This window comes from Dreissena polymorpha, chromosome 10, assembly GCF_020536995.1.
Source record: "Dreissena polymorpha isolate Duluth1 chromosome 10, UMN_Dpol_1.0, whole genome shotgun sequence".
Lineage (NCBI taxonomy): Eukaryota > Metazoa > Mollusca > Bivalvia > Myida > Dreissenidae > Dreissena > Dreissena polymorpha.
The window spans coordinates 37,002,985-37,021,299 of record NC_068364.1 but is presented as its reverse complement, the minus strand read 5'-3'; the positions used below and the strand labels follow the sequence as shown (position 1 = coordinate 37,021,299).

General features: G+C 38.7%; 2 protein-coding genes across 9 annotated transcripts in view; both read right to left on the bottom strand.

The window, feature by feature from the left end:
* The window catches only part of LOC127847745 (zinc finger protein 596-like), a 289,933-nt gene that overhangs the window by 5,967 nt on the left and 265,651 nt on the right, over window positions 1–18,315 (bottom strand). The window lies entirely within an intron of this gene.
* LOC127847751 (uncharacterized) lies at window positions 780–4,606 on the bottom strand. Its single transcript, XM_052379877.1, has 3 exons — window positions 4,177–4,606; window positions 2,601–3,619; window positions 780–2,075 (listed from the first exon to the last, which is right to left on the bottom strand). Exons 1-3 carry the CDS (start codon window positions 4,509–4,511, stop codon window positions 1,954–1,956), a joined length of 1,476 nt encoding a protein of 491 aa, XP_052235837.1. The 5' UTR covers window positions 4,512–4,606; the 3' UTR covers window positions 780–1,953.

Below are 18,315 nucleotides of genomic sequence, written 5' to 3'. Positions count from 1 at the left end.
GTAGCAAAGATATTTTGTTTGTGTTTGCATTTCCTTGAAGATGTAACACTGGTGGCTGCCCCAGGAAATATGATCACCAAGATCACAAGTGTGAAGGTATCAATAAGTTCCGTATCTTTATAAAGTATAGCGAGGATATTTTGTATAATTGTGTTTGGTACTTCCTTATAGATGTAACACTGGTGGCTGCCCCAGGAAATATGATCACCAAGATCACAAGTGTGAAGATATCAATAAATTCCGTATCTTTATAAAGTATAGCGAGGATATTTTGTTTGATTGTGTTTGGTATTTCCTTATAGATGTAACACTGGTGGCTGCCCCAGAAAATATAATCACCAAGATCACAAGTGTGAAGATATCAATAAGTTCCGTATCTTTACATAGTATAGCAAAGATATTTTAATTAATTGTGTTTGGCATTTCCTTGCAGATGTAACACTGGTGGCTGCCTTGTGAAATATGATCACCAAGGTCACAAGTGTGAAGATATGAGCCTCACTCTGGAAAAACAGGGTTTAATGCGTGTGCTTAACCCTTTGCATGCTGGGAATTTGTCGTCTGCTAAAATGACGTCTGCTGAATTTCTAAAATTAGCATTTTCTTCGATCTTTTTTTCAAAGAATACTATCAGAATAGCAAACAGATTGGATCCTGATGAGACGCCACGTTCTGTGGCGTCTAATCTGGATCCAAACTGTTATCAAAGGCCTTTAAAATTCGGTTCCCTGATTTTGGTATTCGATCAACGCCACCCGTAGAAAACAACAAGGTTAATGTGTTCATGAATAGTGCTTTATTTCGCAAAACATTGGGAAAAGTAAAGGAAAAATAACATAATTAAAATACTTAAATACATGTATAATTGTCATAAACAAAAATAAAGTCTACAACCGTTGATAGAAGAAATCTGTACAAAATATTAATTATTACTATAGGAAATTCAATATTTCTTTAAACAGAACACATCATAATAGTTAATGAATTAAATGAAAAAGTAATAACTCTTCTAAATTGCACACTACAGTTCATTTTACTATACATAATAATCACACAAAACAATTGTAGAGAATCACAAATGACAACAAGTAAAGCATGTATATACATATTTGCCATATCCAAGATATATATTAAGTTAGCAACAATACGCAGATTATATACAATTCAAACGAAACATATGCATGAGAGCAATGCAATTGATTCTGAGACACAAATGATAGTATGCTTTCATATTTTGTGGCTACACATTAAATCATTCAGAGAGAATACAGCAATAAAGCATAATGTGTCTTGTTCTGTGAAAACTGATCAAAATGCAAGTGCGTAAAGTGTCGTCCCAGATTAGCCTGTGCAGTCGGCACAGGGACGACACTTTCCGCTTAAATGGTATTTTCCGTTTAAAGGAAGTCCCTTTTTACCGAAAATCTAGTTTAAGCAGAAATTGTCATCCCTGATTAGCCTGTGCTGACTGCACAGGCTAATCTGGGACGACACTTTACGCACATGCATTATGCCCAGTTTTCTCAGAACAAGACACATTAAATCATTCAGAGAGAATACAGCAATAAAACCTAATAATGATCTGAAATTACTAAGCATCAAAATAAATCACCCAGGTGAATCATGAGATGAAACATAACACTTAATCTGAGTTTGGTGTTGGCAAGCTTCATGTGAAAAGTACATGTTTCTAAAATATTGTACTGAATCTTGTGAAACAAAACTATTTTACTTTAATCACAAGAATGTTTGTACTCATTGTTTGACCCACAATGATGGATGCTGTGTTCCTGTTGTAGGAGACTGACACTGGCAAATTAATTTTATCACTCCTGGTAACAAGAGTTGCCAGCTTCTTCTTGCCTTCACCATCAAGCTGTAGGACAGTGTTGGAAATTGTTCCACAGACCAGCACCTGTCCCAGGGCAGTCATATGTATACCTGCTGGATATTTCAGGTCTGGGTCGGTAAAGGTGTGGAGAGCTGTGCCATCTCTGTCCAGGGTGAGAACCTTGCTGTGGGAAAGTTGGTGACTAATATCTTGTCACCTGACGGACTCACTGCACACTTAGTTACTGCAAAAGAGAGTAGAATCAATATAGAATGTTTTTACAGGATCATTATGTTAATTAAGACACGGTTACATCTTATTCACACCAGCTAGTTATTTTAATTAAAAGAGTATGATTTTGCTTACAATGAACCATTTATGAATTAATGCTCATTTTATGCTAAAACCCAAATCGGTACTCATCAATAACATTTTCTAAGTAAGTTAATGTACTCACTGACATAATCAGTGCTTGCTGACATAAATACTGTTATGGAGTTATTTAAGATCTTAAAAAGCAATACAAACTCCTAAACAGTAGAAAATAAGTCAAGACAACACTTGTCAAAGGAAGGACATTATTGTTGAGTAGGTTTCATTTACTTATGGTGGAAGTAATATGTCTATTATTTGAAAACATAGCTATCTGCAATTGCAAAAGTAAATAAACACTTTGACTTTTAAGCGAATATGTAAACAGCATTATTACATTTGACAATTCCTTATAATTATTTCAAAATATACCCATATATATCCACCATTATATTACCTGTGAGCATAGCTGATGAATCCTCATACAGCTTATTAAGCAGGTGTCCACTCATTGAATACTTGTAAAGTGCAGTACCAGAAGTGATATACAGGTCTTGCAGATTGTGAGCAATACCCTTACATTCATGTTGAAACTGTAACTTCCTGCCCTTAACCAGCTGCCCATCATTCACTGAGACAAACTGAACCTCATGTGTCTTATTGCATTCATTCACAACAACAGCTACTTCACTTGAGGTGATTGGACACATGTCCATTGGACAAGCCTTTAAATCACAATGTCCCACCACCTGGTATTGATGATCTAGTAGCTTAACTCTTTTATTATCAGTTTCTGCGATTAGGATCTGATCATTTGAGAGACAACAGATGCCACTTATATTGAATCTCTTGTTTACATCACCTGCTATGCTCACATCATACGCTGACTTTCCTTGCACAGTGAATACCTTGATTGGGGCACCAGGCAGAGGTACAGCCTGAGAACATACCACAATCCTCCCCAGACCGGACAATTTAGACAATTGCTGTTGAACTTCACTGTCAGCTTGGAATGTCAGTGAACTTTCTACCTGAACTAAGTTCTCTGTCAGATAAGTTTCAGACTGATTAATTTTTTTCAGACATTTCTTACTTGCCATAAACGAGAGTTCTGCTTTTCCCTTATCAACAATGTCATGAATTGTGTCACTGAGTCGTTTCAGTTCATTTTTAAGCTTGCTGCAATTGTCCACATTAGTCTTGATCGAAGCTTTCAGACTTGTCATCTTATCTTCTAGCTCTTTTATGGTATTTTGTTCAATGTTGTCTAAAATTGTAATTATTTTCTGGCGTGTGTCCCGTATTTCATTTAATTGTTTGCTGTATGAAACCTGCAAAGACTGCATATTGGTATCCCAATAATTCTGAAGTTTCTCCAGATCTTCAAGAACAGTTTGAATATTTCTTGATAGTTGTTGCAAGTCTGGCAGAGGTCCTTGTACTGACTCAGATATAAGCGCTACTTTAGCACATTGTCTGAAAGGAAAACAATACATAAATATGTGTATGTGGTGTAAATGACCATGAAATAAAAATATGTCCAAACTATGATTTATCATGTTTTTACTATTTTCAAAATGCTCTTTTCAGGTAAAATAGTCGTAGCTATGGAATTTATTCATTTTTATACTTAATCACTTAAATACTTATTTTCACGCATTTGCAGTCGCTTAGAAAGTTACCGGGGTACATTTAAATAAAGACCTTTTTTAACTAGATTCAAGTTTTAAAGGCTTAGATACTGATGAGCAGCAAACAGCATAAAACCTGAACAGACAGCGAGTTACTTGGAGGCTGTTCTGGTTTTATGCTGTTTGCAAATATCAATTTTCATGTTTCTTCTTAGTGGGAAAGGGTTAAACAACAATTTCTAATTTAAATAAACACATAATTAATATACGCCACAATTGTAATTTTATTCAAATTAATCAAACTAAAAAAATCTTTTTCCAATATTGATCAGAATAATGGTAGATTGAAAGGTCTATTTATGAAAACAAATATATTGGAAAGCAAATACATGTCTAAATTACCTGTGATTGACAAAAGCAAAATTAGTGCAGCACAGCTGACTGTGGTCATTACAAAACATCTCTAGCCGTTTGTCTTCATGAAGGTCACATTTCTGAATGAAATCCTCCACTTCCTTGCACACTGGCCACTTACTTGTCTCTCCCCTTCCATATGTCACATGTTTTCCAAACAACTGACCATGCAGGTTTATGCATTTTTCACAATAAAATTTTACACAGTTATCACAGTAAAACTCGGCCCACTGGTCAATTTTGATTTCTAGACACGGCGAACAGGAAAAGTCTGTAAAAGAATCAGAGCCTTTACCCACAGTTGACTGAGAAAACGTAGCCATCTTGTTCACTTTATTATAAATATTCTTTAGAAATCTATACTCATTAAAGTACACCTCTCCCGCTGGTGGCTTAAATCAACTAATATAATACTTTGGTCTGTACCGTTTACAGATAAACATTTGAGCTATCAGTACTTGACTTCATATGACAGTAACAGTATTAGACACATTATCAAATCATATGAGTTGCATGTTATCATACAACATCAAAGTCGGTCAGGATCGTACTGAAATTTGCACTAAAAATTTAAGCACTTTTAAGCATTTTCAAGGTCAAGCACTTTTTGTAAAACAACTTAAGACATAACATAACAAAATGCAACTATTCATAAAATAAATATTTGATAAGACAAATGTTTGCATAAAATCAGTTTACAAAATGACTAGACATGTTTTGAGTTACCACTTACACTCAAACCCGGTATTCTCATTGGTCGGCTATTCTCGCTGTATATGGTTTATGCCCCCTGACTTTTGTTAACAAACAAACGTTTGCGACCTACTTGTTAAATCTGCAAGAAAACATCTCTTGCTGCCAATATCAATTGTTTCTTCGTAATTAATTGTCTTAAAAGGATTGAAAACATAATTTGAAGCTCAAATCTACTTAAATACATATTTTAATGAAAAATTGGACAGTGCATGAAAATAACAGTGACATTTATTTCTTTTTGTGTCTAAAAATCAAATTATTTAAAATAATATAAACTTAATTGATCATTGCTTTTGATGGTATGTCAGATCTTTGTTTATTCATGATTGATTTAATTTTAGCGCTATCAAACGTTTTTCTCACAAATAAGCCTACAAAATAATAAATAAGATTAACAAACAGTGGTGTTGTTCTTGTTGTGACTACAGTTTTAATAAATGGCTTTTTGTTATCAAAAAGTAATTTTTAACCCATTTATGCCTAGTGGACTCTCCCATTCTTCTAAATTGGATCAATTTATTTCCAGAATTAGGGATGTCTAGTATATTTATTTCTATATTTTTAATATTTCTTACAGAAATTCCTTCAAGCAAACAGTGCAGACCCAGATAAGACGCCGCATGATGCGGCGTCTCATCTGAGTCTGCGCTGTTAGCCAAGGCCTTTTTTTCTAGACACTAGGCATAAATGGGTTAAATGAAGTTAAGTCAAATATGATTGTCTATTCAAGAATTCATCCGATATATTAATACGGTGATTACACCACGCGAATGATAATTCCTTAAGTACCCCGAGAATACCATGTTGCAGGCTATATGATTGGACTTATGTTTACATTGAAACATTTTTCAACATATCTACCTAGTATATGATAAGCCCAATACTGACATCAACATGTTTGTCAACGTGACCACTTACATGAAAACTGTTTGGGTATCTCCTTAGGTCAGAGGGTGCCATATACAGTTTTATATAATAAAGTAAGCGGAAAGCTCTGGAAAATCGTGAGATTTTAATTTACTACTGAGTAAACATTGGCAATCATAAAAATATGACACAGTTGAAAACAAAAGTAAATCGGTATAACAACTCAATGAGGATCATATGACACAATTATGACAGACATGTTCATCATGTTAAAGATCCACTTTCAAATATACTAATACATATTGATGCAGTTATTTAATTATTTACTATTGTCTGTTTCAAACATTCATTTAACTCGTTTACATGAAGCAAGTATTGTTTAACAATAGCAAACATTATCATGAAATTGCAGTACATCAAAGTACAATCATTATGGAAGAAAAATGCTGTATTTTACTTTAATTTTTGTCTTTTGCAGATGTCATGCAGTTGGTGGCATAATGCATGCATTTTTAATATTAAATGGGTTTTCCAAGAATACGTATATAAAGTATAAATTAAGAAACAAGAGCTGTGTTTGTGAAACACAATGCCCCCTACTGCCCCGCTTTGACGCCGCACGGCAGCTATTTCAGAAAAAAAGACCTTTGACCTTGAAGGATGACCTTGACCTTTCACCACTCAGCTCTATAAGATACACATGCATGCCAAATATCAAGTTGCTATCTTCAATATTGCAACAGGTTAAACCAAGGTTAAAGTTTTGGGACAGTCACACAGACACACAGACTCACACATACAATGACAGACAGACAGGCCCAAAACAATATACCCCCGATCATTCGATTCAGGGGCATAAAAATAATCAAATCCTGTAACACCTGTCGCTAAGCACAGAAAATAAAAGAGCATGTTTCTATTGTTTAGTAGTAAAATAATGCTTTTACTTTTTTGATTACGTGTTGTTTTTTGTGTTCCCCCCACCCCTGCGAGAAGTGCCCCCCGGAGAACTGCCCTCTTATTTTAAAGGGGGCGGAGAGGTGCCCTCCCATCAAATCTGTAGGGGCGGAGAACTGCCCCCCCCTCAGAATTAAGTATAAGCAAAAAGGGATTTTTTTTCTTTGTTCACATAGGGGAAAAACACGTGATTATCAATAAGGCGACGTCCATGCCGAGGCAGATATTTTTTGCTGTTTTATACCTTTTATGACTTGTGTATTATTTTTGAAATTTCGCTAACTTTCCAGCCATATTAGCAAGAAAATTATCGACTTTACTCGCCGCAAAATTTCTTTATTTAGGGGGCACTTCTCCGGGTCATCAATTCTGATATGGGGGCACCTCTCCGCCCCTATTTTTCAGCAGGAGGGCAGTTCTCCACCCATTAAAAAACAGTGAGGGGGCAGTTCTCCGCCCATTGAAAAATCTTTGAGGGGGCACTTCTCCGGGTGGGGGTGGGACGGACACGCTACTGACCGCAGTGTTCGGCGAAAACGAAAACCCGAAATCGCACGCTATTGTTAACGGGAACACCCGTGATCACCGCGATGACTTTCTTTTCAAGTGTCTAGAACCCGTTTTTCTTATCCTTAAATGTTAGATAAGCACCTGCACTATTAATTATTATTTTGGTCAGTACAGAAGGCCTATACAAATTTTAGATAAGCATGTGTTGTCTGTCAAAACAATGATTGTACATGTTAGTAAACATATCGAAGTAATCTTGTATATGATTTCGGAAACGGGACTTGCTTTAAACATTTAGAAATACGACATTTATTTTCACAAGATTTGCTGAAAACAAATGAGAACCAAACAAACGTACACAGACAACACAAAATATAAATAAGTATGACAAATTCAATTAAATTAAAACAAGAGAATGCCCCCTTCTGCGCCGCTTTGAAGCCATATATTTGACATTTGACCATGAAGGATGACCTTGACCTTGACCTTTCATCACTCAAAATGTGCAGCGCCATAAGATACATATGCATGCCAAATATCAAGTTGCTATATTCAATATTGCAAAAGTTATGACCAATGTTAATTTTTTTTTGGACAGACGGACAGACTGACAGACGGATGGACTGACGGACAGTTATACAACTATATGCCAACCTTCAGGAGCATAAAAATGTTGGTTTATTATCGAAAAATTGCTTTAACTTTCTCCCGATTTCCAGAAAATAACTTATACATGTTGAATGAAATCTAAATATAGATGACGCTGTTCATTGGTCATTGTAAAAGAATATGACCTGTACACGGCACTTTGTGTGCAATCAGATACAGTACAATATCATACGAACAAAACGATGAAAATGACACAGCATTTTTGCCTTTTATTTTATTCAGAGGAAATGTCAATTCCAAATCATTTGCGAGATACCCCAATACTTAAATGGAAATTCACTAGAAGTACGAAGCTTTTACAATGTTGTCTGCTATTTGCAGTTTTTTGTGTATAAATTATCACACCCACACCTATTTTCGCGCTCTTTTTGTCAAGACAAAAACTGGACACGAAAATATCATGGGCATATACATGTATTTATTTGTGGCTACAATTTGTAACAGAACATGAACTGTACACGATGCGCTCACATCACATTAAGTGATTCACCCATGTTGGAATACCCTTGTCCTGAGTGGATGCTTATTTCATCAAATCTATAAAGCCACACACCTTGGAATGAAATACATGTAAATCAATACATATAGATGCAATTTAAATGTGTGCAAAAGTGTCATTAAAATCTATAACCTAGTTAGCAAGTTATTTTTTTTAATTTGAAAACCTAAAGTAGCATTTCTATATGTATACGTCCATTTCAACAAACGCATTTATTTTTAAGTTTGAAGCACACAAAAGACGGATTTCTACCTTGTAACCACCAGATATACAGGGTTTTAAATAAGAGCCAGCCGCCGGCCAAATCTGCCGTTTGAAATCAGATTTTGGCCGGTTGAAAATCGCTCATATTCGGAAAATCGGCAATTGATTTTTCGAAATTTTCGTGTCTTTGCTCGTTTTTGCTTTTGGGCAAAGACGTTGCTTGATTATCTCCCTAACGCATTACAACAACAACAACAATTAAAATGCGCAAATTGGAATCGGTCAAAAAGCAGTCAAATATATTGACGTTCTTTTCATCACATGGTGAGTTTTTGTTCCTGATTGCTTGCGTTTTTTGTGTTAATGCAAAGTTTTTGTTGTTGTGAAAGATTGTTTTAATTCAGTTACGTTTCAAACTAGAAGTGTCACGCAAAATGTGCATGTTAAACTGACGATCAGGCCTTTTCCGCCCATTCCTGTTAGGGCCGAATTTCGGTCCCATTCCCTATCCAAAATCAAAGTTTTTTTCTTATTAGAATAAAATGTCCCAATTGGAATTTTGTGCAAAAAAACCCTGTTAAAATCGTAAAAATTGACCCTTTCAATCGAGTGTTATTACGTATCTGAAAGTCGTATGTATCCGAATTATGATAAAATTTTACAAAAGTAATTAAGACTAAAAGAGCTTTTTTCATTTATCTTTTGTTAGTTCAAAAAGCCAAAATTCATAAAATACAAACAAAAATGCTCAAATTTAAGTGCCTGGTTGATCATTAAAATAGCCATAAAATGGCCAAAAATTCAGAAAATCAAGTGCTCAATTTAAAAAATATCCGGGGGAGCATGCCCACGAACACCCATAGAAGGCCGGATGGTTTCACATTTTGGCCTGTTGGCTCAAAAGTAATTGAGAACCCTAGATATATTCTAATTGGCATAGAAACAATTAATTCTATAGCCTAGTTAGCAATTTTTTTTTTAATTTTAAAACTGAAAGTAGGATTTCCATACATATACCTCCATTTCATCACACGCGATTATTTTTAAGTTATTAAGTGCAAAAAAAGACGGATTTCTACCTTGTAACCACCACATATATTCTAAATGGCATATATAAAATTAAATCAATAGCCTAGTTATCAAGTAATTTATTATTTTTAAAACGGTACCGCTTTTAAAACCGAAAGTAGGATTTTTAGACGTATACGTCCATTTCAACAAATTTATTCTAATTGGCATAGATAAAATATGTTTCTTATTTATTCTAAAATTTAATTCCATTTCAAGGTTTGTGGCTTTAAATAGAAACATATGCCGAAATCCATTTGATAATTTAGAAAAATGGCGGACGTTTGTGTTTATGAGCTTCTTGAGCTCTTTTGTCGTTAATTTTAACACTTTTAAATGAAAGGGATTAAAACAATACGTGTATGTTCAACTATTTAATTGTTAGTGAACACGATGAACACCGCAGTAATTATTATGGGTCCGCGGTGATTAGCGGTGATTCGCGGTGTCGGCCTTATGGCAAACGGCCCATTCGACATTTGATCTGAACACCCATCACGGGGTTCATATTGGTAATCGAACACAGTGAGATGAACACCCCAGCGAGTGGCGTTTGTTTCAGTACACGGTGTATGTACTGAAAGATACTGAGCTATCAATAAGCTGAAGACAAAATTAGAAGAGAAATGCTGTTGTCCTTTTTCTATGCTACTCATGTCAAATGTTTTATTGTTGGTGTTTTATGACTGTTGAAATGTGTGTACTTTATTAAACAAGAAGGCCATGGGCCCTAAGGAGAGCTTAACTGAGACCAGAAGGAACTAAACTACTTTGAAAAGGTGGAGTTCAAAATAATAAAAGTACTTCATAAAACATCAATATTTAGTTTCTTGGCACATTTTTTATGCGCTGAGATTCACAAATGTTCTGACCAAGTTTAATAAAGATTTGACTTGATATGTGACTTCCTGATGTTTATAAGCTTTTTTCTACAATTCGACCTAGTGACCTAGTTGTTTTATCTTACATGCCCCAGTTTCAAACTCGGCAGTTATTTTATTGGAAAATGTTTTTGACCAAGTTTCATGAGGTTCGGACCCAAAATGTGACTTTAAGAATGCAAGAAAGACGTTATGATGAATGGACTATATATTATATATATATATATATATATATGTGATTTTTAGAGTGTTCACAGACGTTTGCTTAAAGAACTTCAAATTATCTGCTTGGACTCTAAAGACTATAAATTCTTAATACAGCGATGAATGGATATACAAGCACTTACTAATTATATCCCCTAAATCCCCGCTTAAAGTGGTGGAACAAAAAAGTTACGACACTTTCTGCTTTTATGTAATTTTTCCTTTACAAAAATATTTTCTAAATGAAAATAGTATAGGCGGAAAGTGTCATCCATGATTAGCCTGCGCATACTGCACAGGCTAATTTGGGACAACACTTTAAGCACATACATTAAGCCCCTTTTTCCATAAGCAGGCTCAAAAGTATTTCTGCCTGGTTACCTTCTTGGGTTCCACAACCAGTGGGGGCATAAGCAAATAACTTAACCGTTTTCCTCTCAGAAGCAAAGTCAAAGTGGCTATATGCAACCAGTATTAAACCAGAACAGCCTTGGCATAAATCACAGGCTCTTCAGATTGTATGCTGGCTGCTGCTCATCTGCATCTTATGGATGGATATAAAGGCTTTAAAACTTGAATCTACTTAGAAAGGTCTTTGATTTTTTAAGGGACTACAAATGCCTCAAAGTGCTTTCCTGAGTGGTAAAGGGAAGACTGGTTACCTTCTTGGGTTCCACAACCAAGACTTCTGATCCCTGGGTCATCTGCTCCAGCCTGCGCTTGTTGATCAGCGTCAGGGACTGACCAGTACCACCTGAAACAGCACAGATGTTGAGCTTTATACTACAGCAGCATCCAACATGTTTCCTTAGTTCTCAAGCCTGCGCTTGTTGATCAGCGTCAGCGACTGAAAGAATAACAGGATTTTATCCTTTAAGACAATGCCTCACAGTTTGGTCCTGTTGCACAGATATTGAGCCAAATACTTCAGCAGTATCTATTGTGTTTCCCTATTTCTCATTTGTCCGGCCCTTCTCATCGGTCCGTATGTTTAAGTAGTCCACGTTAGATAACTCTCATGAACTGTTGGACAGTTAAAGTTTGTCAATTTTTTGAAGTTTCAATGCATTTTCTGTTTATATATGATAAATATGACGAGTGATTTTATGATTTCTTGTTTATATTGCAGGGCTTTCCTTTAAGACCTCAAATCTCGAGACTCTTGGGACCATATTTTCAAGGGTCAAAATCAAATTTGTATGAGTCATAATAATAACGCAAGAGAGTCAACGATCTTTTTTACTTGAAGCAAATTACTTAGATATAATATATAAAAAGCAACATATTAACAAATATCTAAACATTTATTTCTTATATTCCAGTCAATAAAAGGCACAGTGTAAACATACATTGTGAGCATTGTTAAATCAATACGAAAAAAACACACGCACTGGTATTGACATAATATATATCAGGGGTGTCAATTGTCCCAAATTTGAAATCCGGAAAATTAAGCAGAGAGTCTGAGACCGTAGGATAAAGGAAATAGAAATAATTCTGTTTTGGTGTCTTTTCCGCAAACAGCTGATAACAAACGCTGTGATAAATAATGGAACGTTTATCACGCGTCATCGAACGCAGTGTTTTAATTGGTCATTACTAGATTTCTCAATGGGCCAAACTCCGCCTACTAGGCGGACTTGTGCTTCAATGATTGGAACCGGGCGATAACTGTTAGCGTCTACTAAAAGAGATACTCCGACCCAAGCCAACTATCGCTTAGTCTTAACAACTTTTGATCTTGTTGACGCAAGTCGGTATATTACCACGGGTCAAATGTGACGCATGACGTAATTTTCTCAAGAGTCAAACAATGGTCTTCTGTAATTTTCAAGCGTCAAAACCCGGGAGCTCGGGTCAAAGGTGAGCCCTGTACTGTTACTCCAGACTCATGATATCATTATTTAAATCTCATTACATATAACTGTGTTTGTGTTTTGAGGGATTATGGTCCAATGCATACAAATGCTTATAAGCCACCTTAACCCTTTCCCACTCAGAACCAAAGTGAAATTGGCTATGTGCAAACATCATAAAACCAGAACAGCCTGCAAGTAACTCACTGTCTGTTCAGGTTTTAAGCGGTTTACTGCTCATCAGTATCAAAGGTTTTGAAATGAAGCCTTTACATTTTGAACCTAGTAGGAAAGGCCTTTAATTTAATTTAACTTTCATCGTTTGTGACATTATACCATATGACACCATTTGTGACATCATACCACAGGACATCATTTGTGACATAATACCAAATGGCATCATTTGTGACATCATACCAAAGGACATTATTTGTGACATCATATCAAAAGACATAATTTGTGGCATCATACCAAAGGACATCATTTATGACATCATACCAAAGTAAATCATTTGTGACTTCATACCAAACAACATCATTTGTGACATCAAACCAAAGGACAGCATACATCAATCCGAAGGACATCAATTGTGACATACCAAAGGACATCATTTGTGACATCATACCAAAGGACATCATTTGTTACATCATACCAAAGTACATCATTTGTGACATCATACCAAACAACAACATTTGTGACATCATACCAAAGGACATCATTTGTGACATCATACCAAAGGACATCATTTGTGACATCATACCAAACAACAACATTTGTGGCATCATACCAAAGGACATCATTTGTGACATCATACAAAAGGACATCATTTGTGACATCATACCAAAGGACATCATTTGTGACATCACACCAAAAGACAAGTGTGACATCATACCAAAGGATATCATTTGTGTCATCATACTTGAGGAAATCATTTGTGACATCATACCAAAGCTCATCATTTGTGACATAATACCAAAGGACATCATTTGTGACATCATACCAAAGGAAATCATGTATGACATCATACCAAAGTACATCCTTTGTGACATCATACCAAACAACAACATTTGTGACATCATACCAAAGGACATCATTTTTGACATCATACATGTACCAAATGACATCATTTGTGACACCATACCAAATGACATTATTTGTGACATCATACCAAAGAACATCATACCAAACAGGGTTTTTTTAGAAAAAGGGGAAGACGCTGGACGCTATGTAAAAGGGGAAAATCGAGCGCGAAAGAGACATATTTGGGGAAAAAATAAAAACTGTTCATTTCAATGTCTATAACTCACCTACAGACTTCAGGTTTTTTTTTAGAAAAAGAGGCATGTCTCTGACCTTTTTGGTCTTAAACACATGAACAAGTATGATATTAAAGTCAAAGTCCTAAATAAAGTTGCAGGTGTAGATCTAATAATGGGAAATGTTTTCAACTGGGGCCGGGGAATGATGTCAATACTATGATTTCAATTTCATGATGAATGGGTTGACGATCTAGATCTGCTACAGTATTGGAAGGGAAAGGTGCGGCAGCTGCCGATTGTCTACTTTCACTTTCACAATAATCCGACAGTATTAATCGATGTTGATTACATGTACCTCCGAATCCTGTTGGGTTTCAACGGTTTTTGATGATTCATTCTTAAAAAATGCGTCAACGCAATTAATATATTCCGAGTCCGAACATTTTATTTTGTTCATGTATGAACGCCAATTGTGAGACTTTTTTCTGTTTAAATGTTTATATCTTGGCTTTCACATAACCCGGATGAAAATTCGACTGGTTTCCGGTAATTAATTGACGAAACACCCTTCTCGCGCAAGACAGGAATCCAGTAAAATAGTCACATGATTAATACGATTAGTTGCCCGGTTTCCATGACGTAATTTAAGAGCTATATATAGTATCACTGGGATTCCCAGATTTGAGTGTTCGTCGGGAGAGAGAGAGAGAGAGAGAGAGAGAGAGAGAGAGAGAGAGAGAGAGAGAGAGAGAGAGAGAGAGAGAGAGAGAGAGAGAGAGAGAGAGAGAGAGAGAGCGAGAGCGAGATCGTTGTACATGATAAGTGTCCACTTCCCAAAAGAAAAAAACATTTCTTTCAGGGTGAAATATTAAATGTTGGTGAAAAATTATATTTTTGGAGGGGAAATGGTATTTTTAGGGGAAAAATTCTGGTAGGGGAAGATGCAGAATATTGGCGTCACTTTCTTAGTAGAAAAAAACCCTGCCAAAGGATATCATTTGTGACATCATACATAAAGGACATCATTTGTTACATAATACAAACAGACATCATTTGTGACATCATACCAGAGCTCCAGATAAGGTTTTGTGAAGTTCTTAAATTACTACCAGATTTTCAAAAAGAATTCTTAACTCTGAAATTTTATTCTTAACGTTACTAGATCTACTAAATTTTGGAAAATTAATTCTTATTTTTTATAAATGACCTAAAAATAAATAATAACGGTTATTTTCATGAAAAAAATCAAAATAAACATACTAGCAACTTTATTTATACGAGTTCAACAGTGTCTTTTCAATATTATACAATTTTATTTTTTAAATACCTTCATATGCCCAAACTGTGCTTAGATTGCATGCCTTAGATGAAGTTTTACATATTTCACAATTAAAAACGGGTCTCCCCTTCAATCTTTTCAACGATTAGTCACGGGACTTGTCCCTTCCACTCCTTCAATGTTTTTTTTGTTTTTAAGTTTGGACCCGCCGTGTCGCCATTTTGTTTAGCTTTTCCGACTGTGTTGGAAACTGAACATACAACATCGTATAAGATCATTTCTATAATGTCTTTCTAAACATTTAACTTCGGCTCACTTTGCGTACAATATGTTAAAAGCGTGTTTTTGGACGCTTTGCAGTCTTTTAGGACGCTCTCTGGGCGCCGCCATTGTTTTTTGAAAGACTGTATACACCGCTTTTATTGGAAAAAATGCGCTTTGTTAAACAAACCCGATAACCATTCTATATAAGCACCGCAAAGATCTTTAATACGCGAAACGAACTCAATAAAAATCGATACGAACCGATGTAAAAATAATATTCGTAACTTGATTTTGTAATTCTTAATGGTACGACAAGATTTAAAAATAAATACGTAACGGACTTGAAAATAATTCGTAATTCTGAAAATACGACCCTTATCTGGAGCTCTGCATACCAAAGGACATCATTTGAGACTTTATACCAAAGAACATCCCTTGCGATATCATTCCAAAGGAAATCATTTTTGACATGATACTTAATGATATAATTTGTGAAATCATACCAAAGGACATCATTTGTGACATCATACCAAAGGACATTATTTGAGACTTCATACCAAACAACAATATTTTTGACATCATACCAAAGGACATCATTTGTGACTTCACAACAAAGGACATCATTTGTGAATTCATACCAAAGGACATCATTTGTGAATTCATACCAAAGGACATCATTTGTAAATTCACAACAAAGGACATCATTCGTGACATGATACCATAGTGCATCACTTTTGACATGATACCAAACATCATTTGTGACATCATACCAAAGGGCAACATTTGTGACATCATACCAAAGCACACCATTTATGACATCATACCAAAAGACACCATTTGTGACATCATACCAAAGGACATCATACCAAAAGACTACATTTGTGACATCATACCAAAAGACAACATTTGTGGCATCATACCAAAAGACATCATTTGTGACATCAAACCAAAGGACATCATACCAAAGGATATCATTTGTATCATCATACTTAAGGAAATCATTTGTGACATCATACCAAAGCACATCATTTGTGACATAATACCAATGAGCATCATTTGTAACATCATTCCAAAGGACATCATTTGTGACATCATACCAAATGACAACATTTGTGACATCATACCAAATGACATCATTTGTGACATCATACCAAATGACATCTCGGTCTCGGAGAGCGGTCTCGGAGCGCCTGTTTCTCGGCCGACTGACGCTTCTAAGGCCTGAAACGACGTACCGAGCCGAAACACCCCCATCGACGGCCTAGCTGGGAGGCCGCCGTGACTATTCCGAGACTAGCGGGACTAGCTAGCGGGACCCAGTGTCCCTGGCCTTGCGGACCATCTCTCGCGGCCGGGGTCTCGGAAGGCGGCCTCCGCTTGCGGTCTCGTACGGGACTAGCGGGCCTCCCGTGTCCCTGGCCTTGCGGACCATCTCTCGCAGCCGGGGTCTCGGAAGGCGGTCTCGACTAGCGGGACCCCGTGTCCCTGGCCTTGCGGACCGTCTCTCGCGGCCGGGGTCTCGGAAGGCGGCCTCCGCTTGCGGTCTCGTACGGGACTAGCGGGCCTCCCGTGTCCCTGGCCTTGCGGACCATCTCTCGCAGCCGGGGTCTCGGAAGGCGGTCTCGACTAGCGGGACCCCGTGTCCCTGGCCTTGCGGACCGTCTCTCGCGGACGGGGTCTCGGAAGGCGGCCTCCGCTTGCGGTCTCGTACGGGACTAGCGGGCCTCCCGTGTCCCTGGCCTTGCGGACCATCTCTCGCAGCCGGGGTCTCGGAAGGCGGTCTCGACTAGCGGGACCCCGTGTCCCTGGCCTTGCGGACCATCTCTCGCGGCCGGGGTCTCGGAAGGCGGTCTCGACTAGCGGGACCCCGTGTCCCTGGCCTTGCGGACCGTCTCTCGCGGCCGGGGTCTCGGAAGGCGGCCTCCGCTTGCGGTCTCGTACGGGACTAGCGGGCCTCCCGCGTCCCTGGCCTTGCGGACCATCTCTCGCAGCCGGGGTCTCGGAAGGCGGTCTCGACTAGCGGGACCCCGTGTCCCTGGCCTTGCGGACCATCTCTCGCGGCCGGGGTCTCGGAAGGCGGTCTCGACTAGCGGGACCCCGCGTCCCTGGCCTTGCGGACCATCTCTCGCAGCCGGGGTCTCGGAAGGCGGTCTCGACTAGCGGGACCCCGTGTCCCTGGCCTTGCGGACCATCTCTCGCGGCCGGGGTCTCGGAAGGCGGTCTCGACTAGCGGGACCCCGTGTCCCTGGCCTTGCGGACCGTCTCTCGCGGCCGGGGTCTCGGAAGGCGGCCTCCGCTTGCGGTCTCGTACGGGACTAGCGGGCCTCCCTGACCATCTCTCGCAGCCGGGGTCTCGGAAGGCGGTCTCGACTAGCGGGACCCCGTGTCCCTGGCCTTGCGGACCGTCTCTCGCGGCCGGGGTCTCGGAAGGCGGCCTCCGCTTGCGGTCTCGTACGGGACTAGCGGGCCTCCCTTGTCCCTGGCCTTGCGGACCATCTCTCGCAGCCGGGGTCTCGGAAGGCGGTCTCGACTAGCGGGACCCCGTGTCCCTGGCCTTGCGGACCGTCTCTCGCGGCCGGGGTCTCGGAAGGCGGCCTCTGCTTGCTGTCTCGTACGGGACTAGCGGGCCTCCCGTGTCCCTGGCCTTGCGGACCATCTCTCGCGGCCGGGGTCTCGGAAGGCGGTCTCGACTAGCGGGACCCCGTGTCCCTGGCCTTGCGGACCGTCTCTCGCGGCCGGGGTCTCGGAAGGCGGCCTCCGCTTGCGGTCTCGTACGGGACTAGCGGGCCTCCCTGACCATCTCTCGCAGCCGGGGTCTCGGAAGGCGGTCTCGACTAGCGGGACCCCGTGTCCC

Coding starts and splice junctions, on each gene's coding strand:
- LOC127847751 (XM_052379877.1), bottom strand. CDS start 4,511: ATGGCTACGTTTTCTCAGTCAACTGTGGGTAAAGGCTCTGATTCTTTT. Junction 3,620..4,176: donor TTTGCTTTTGTCAATCACAG/GTAATTTAGACA, acceptor TTTTCCTTTCAG/ACAATGTGCTAAAGTAGCGC. Junction 2,076..2,600: donor TTCATCAGCTATGCTCACAG/GTAATATAATGG, acceptor TCTCTTTTGCAG/TAACTAAGTGTGCAGTGAGT.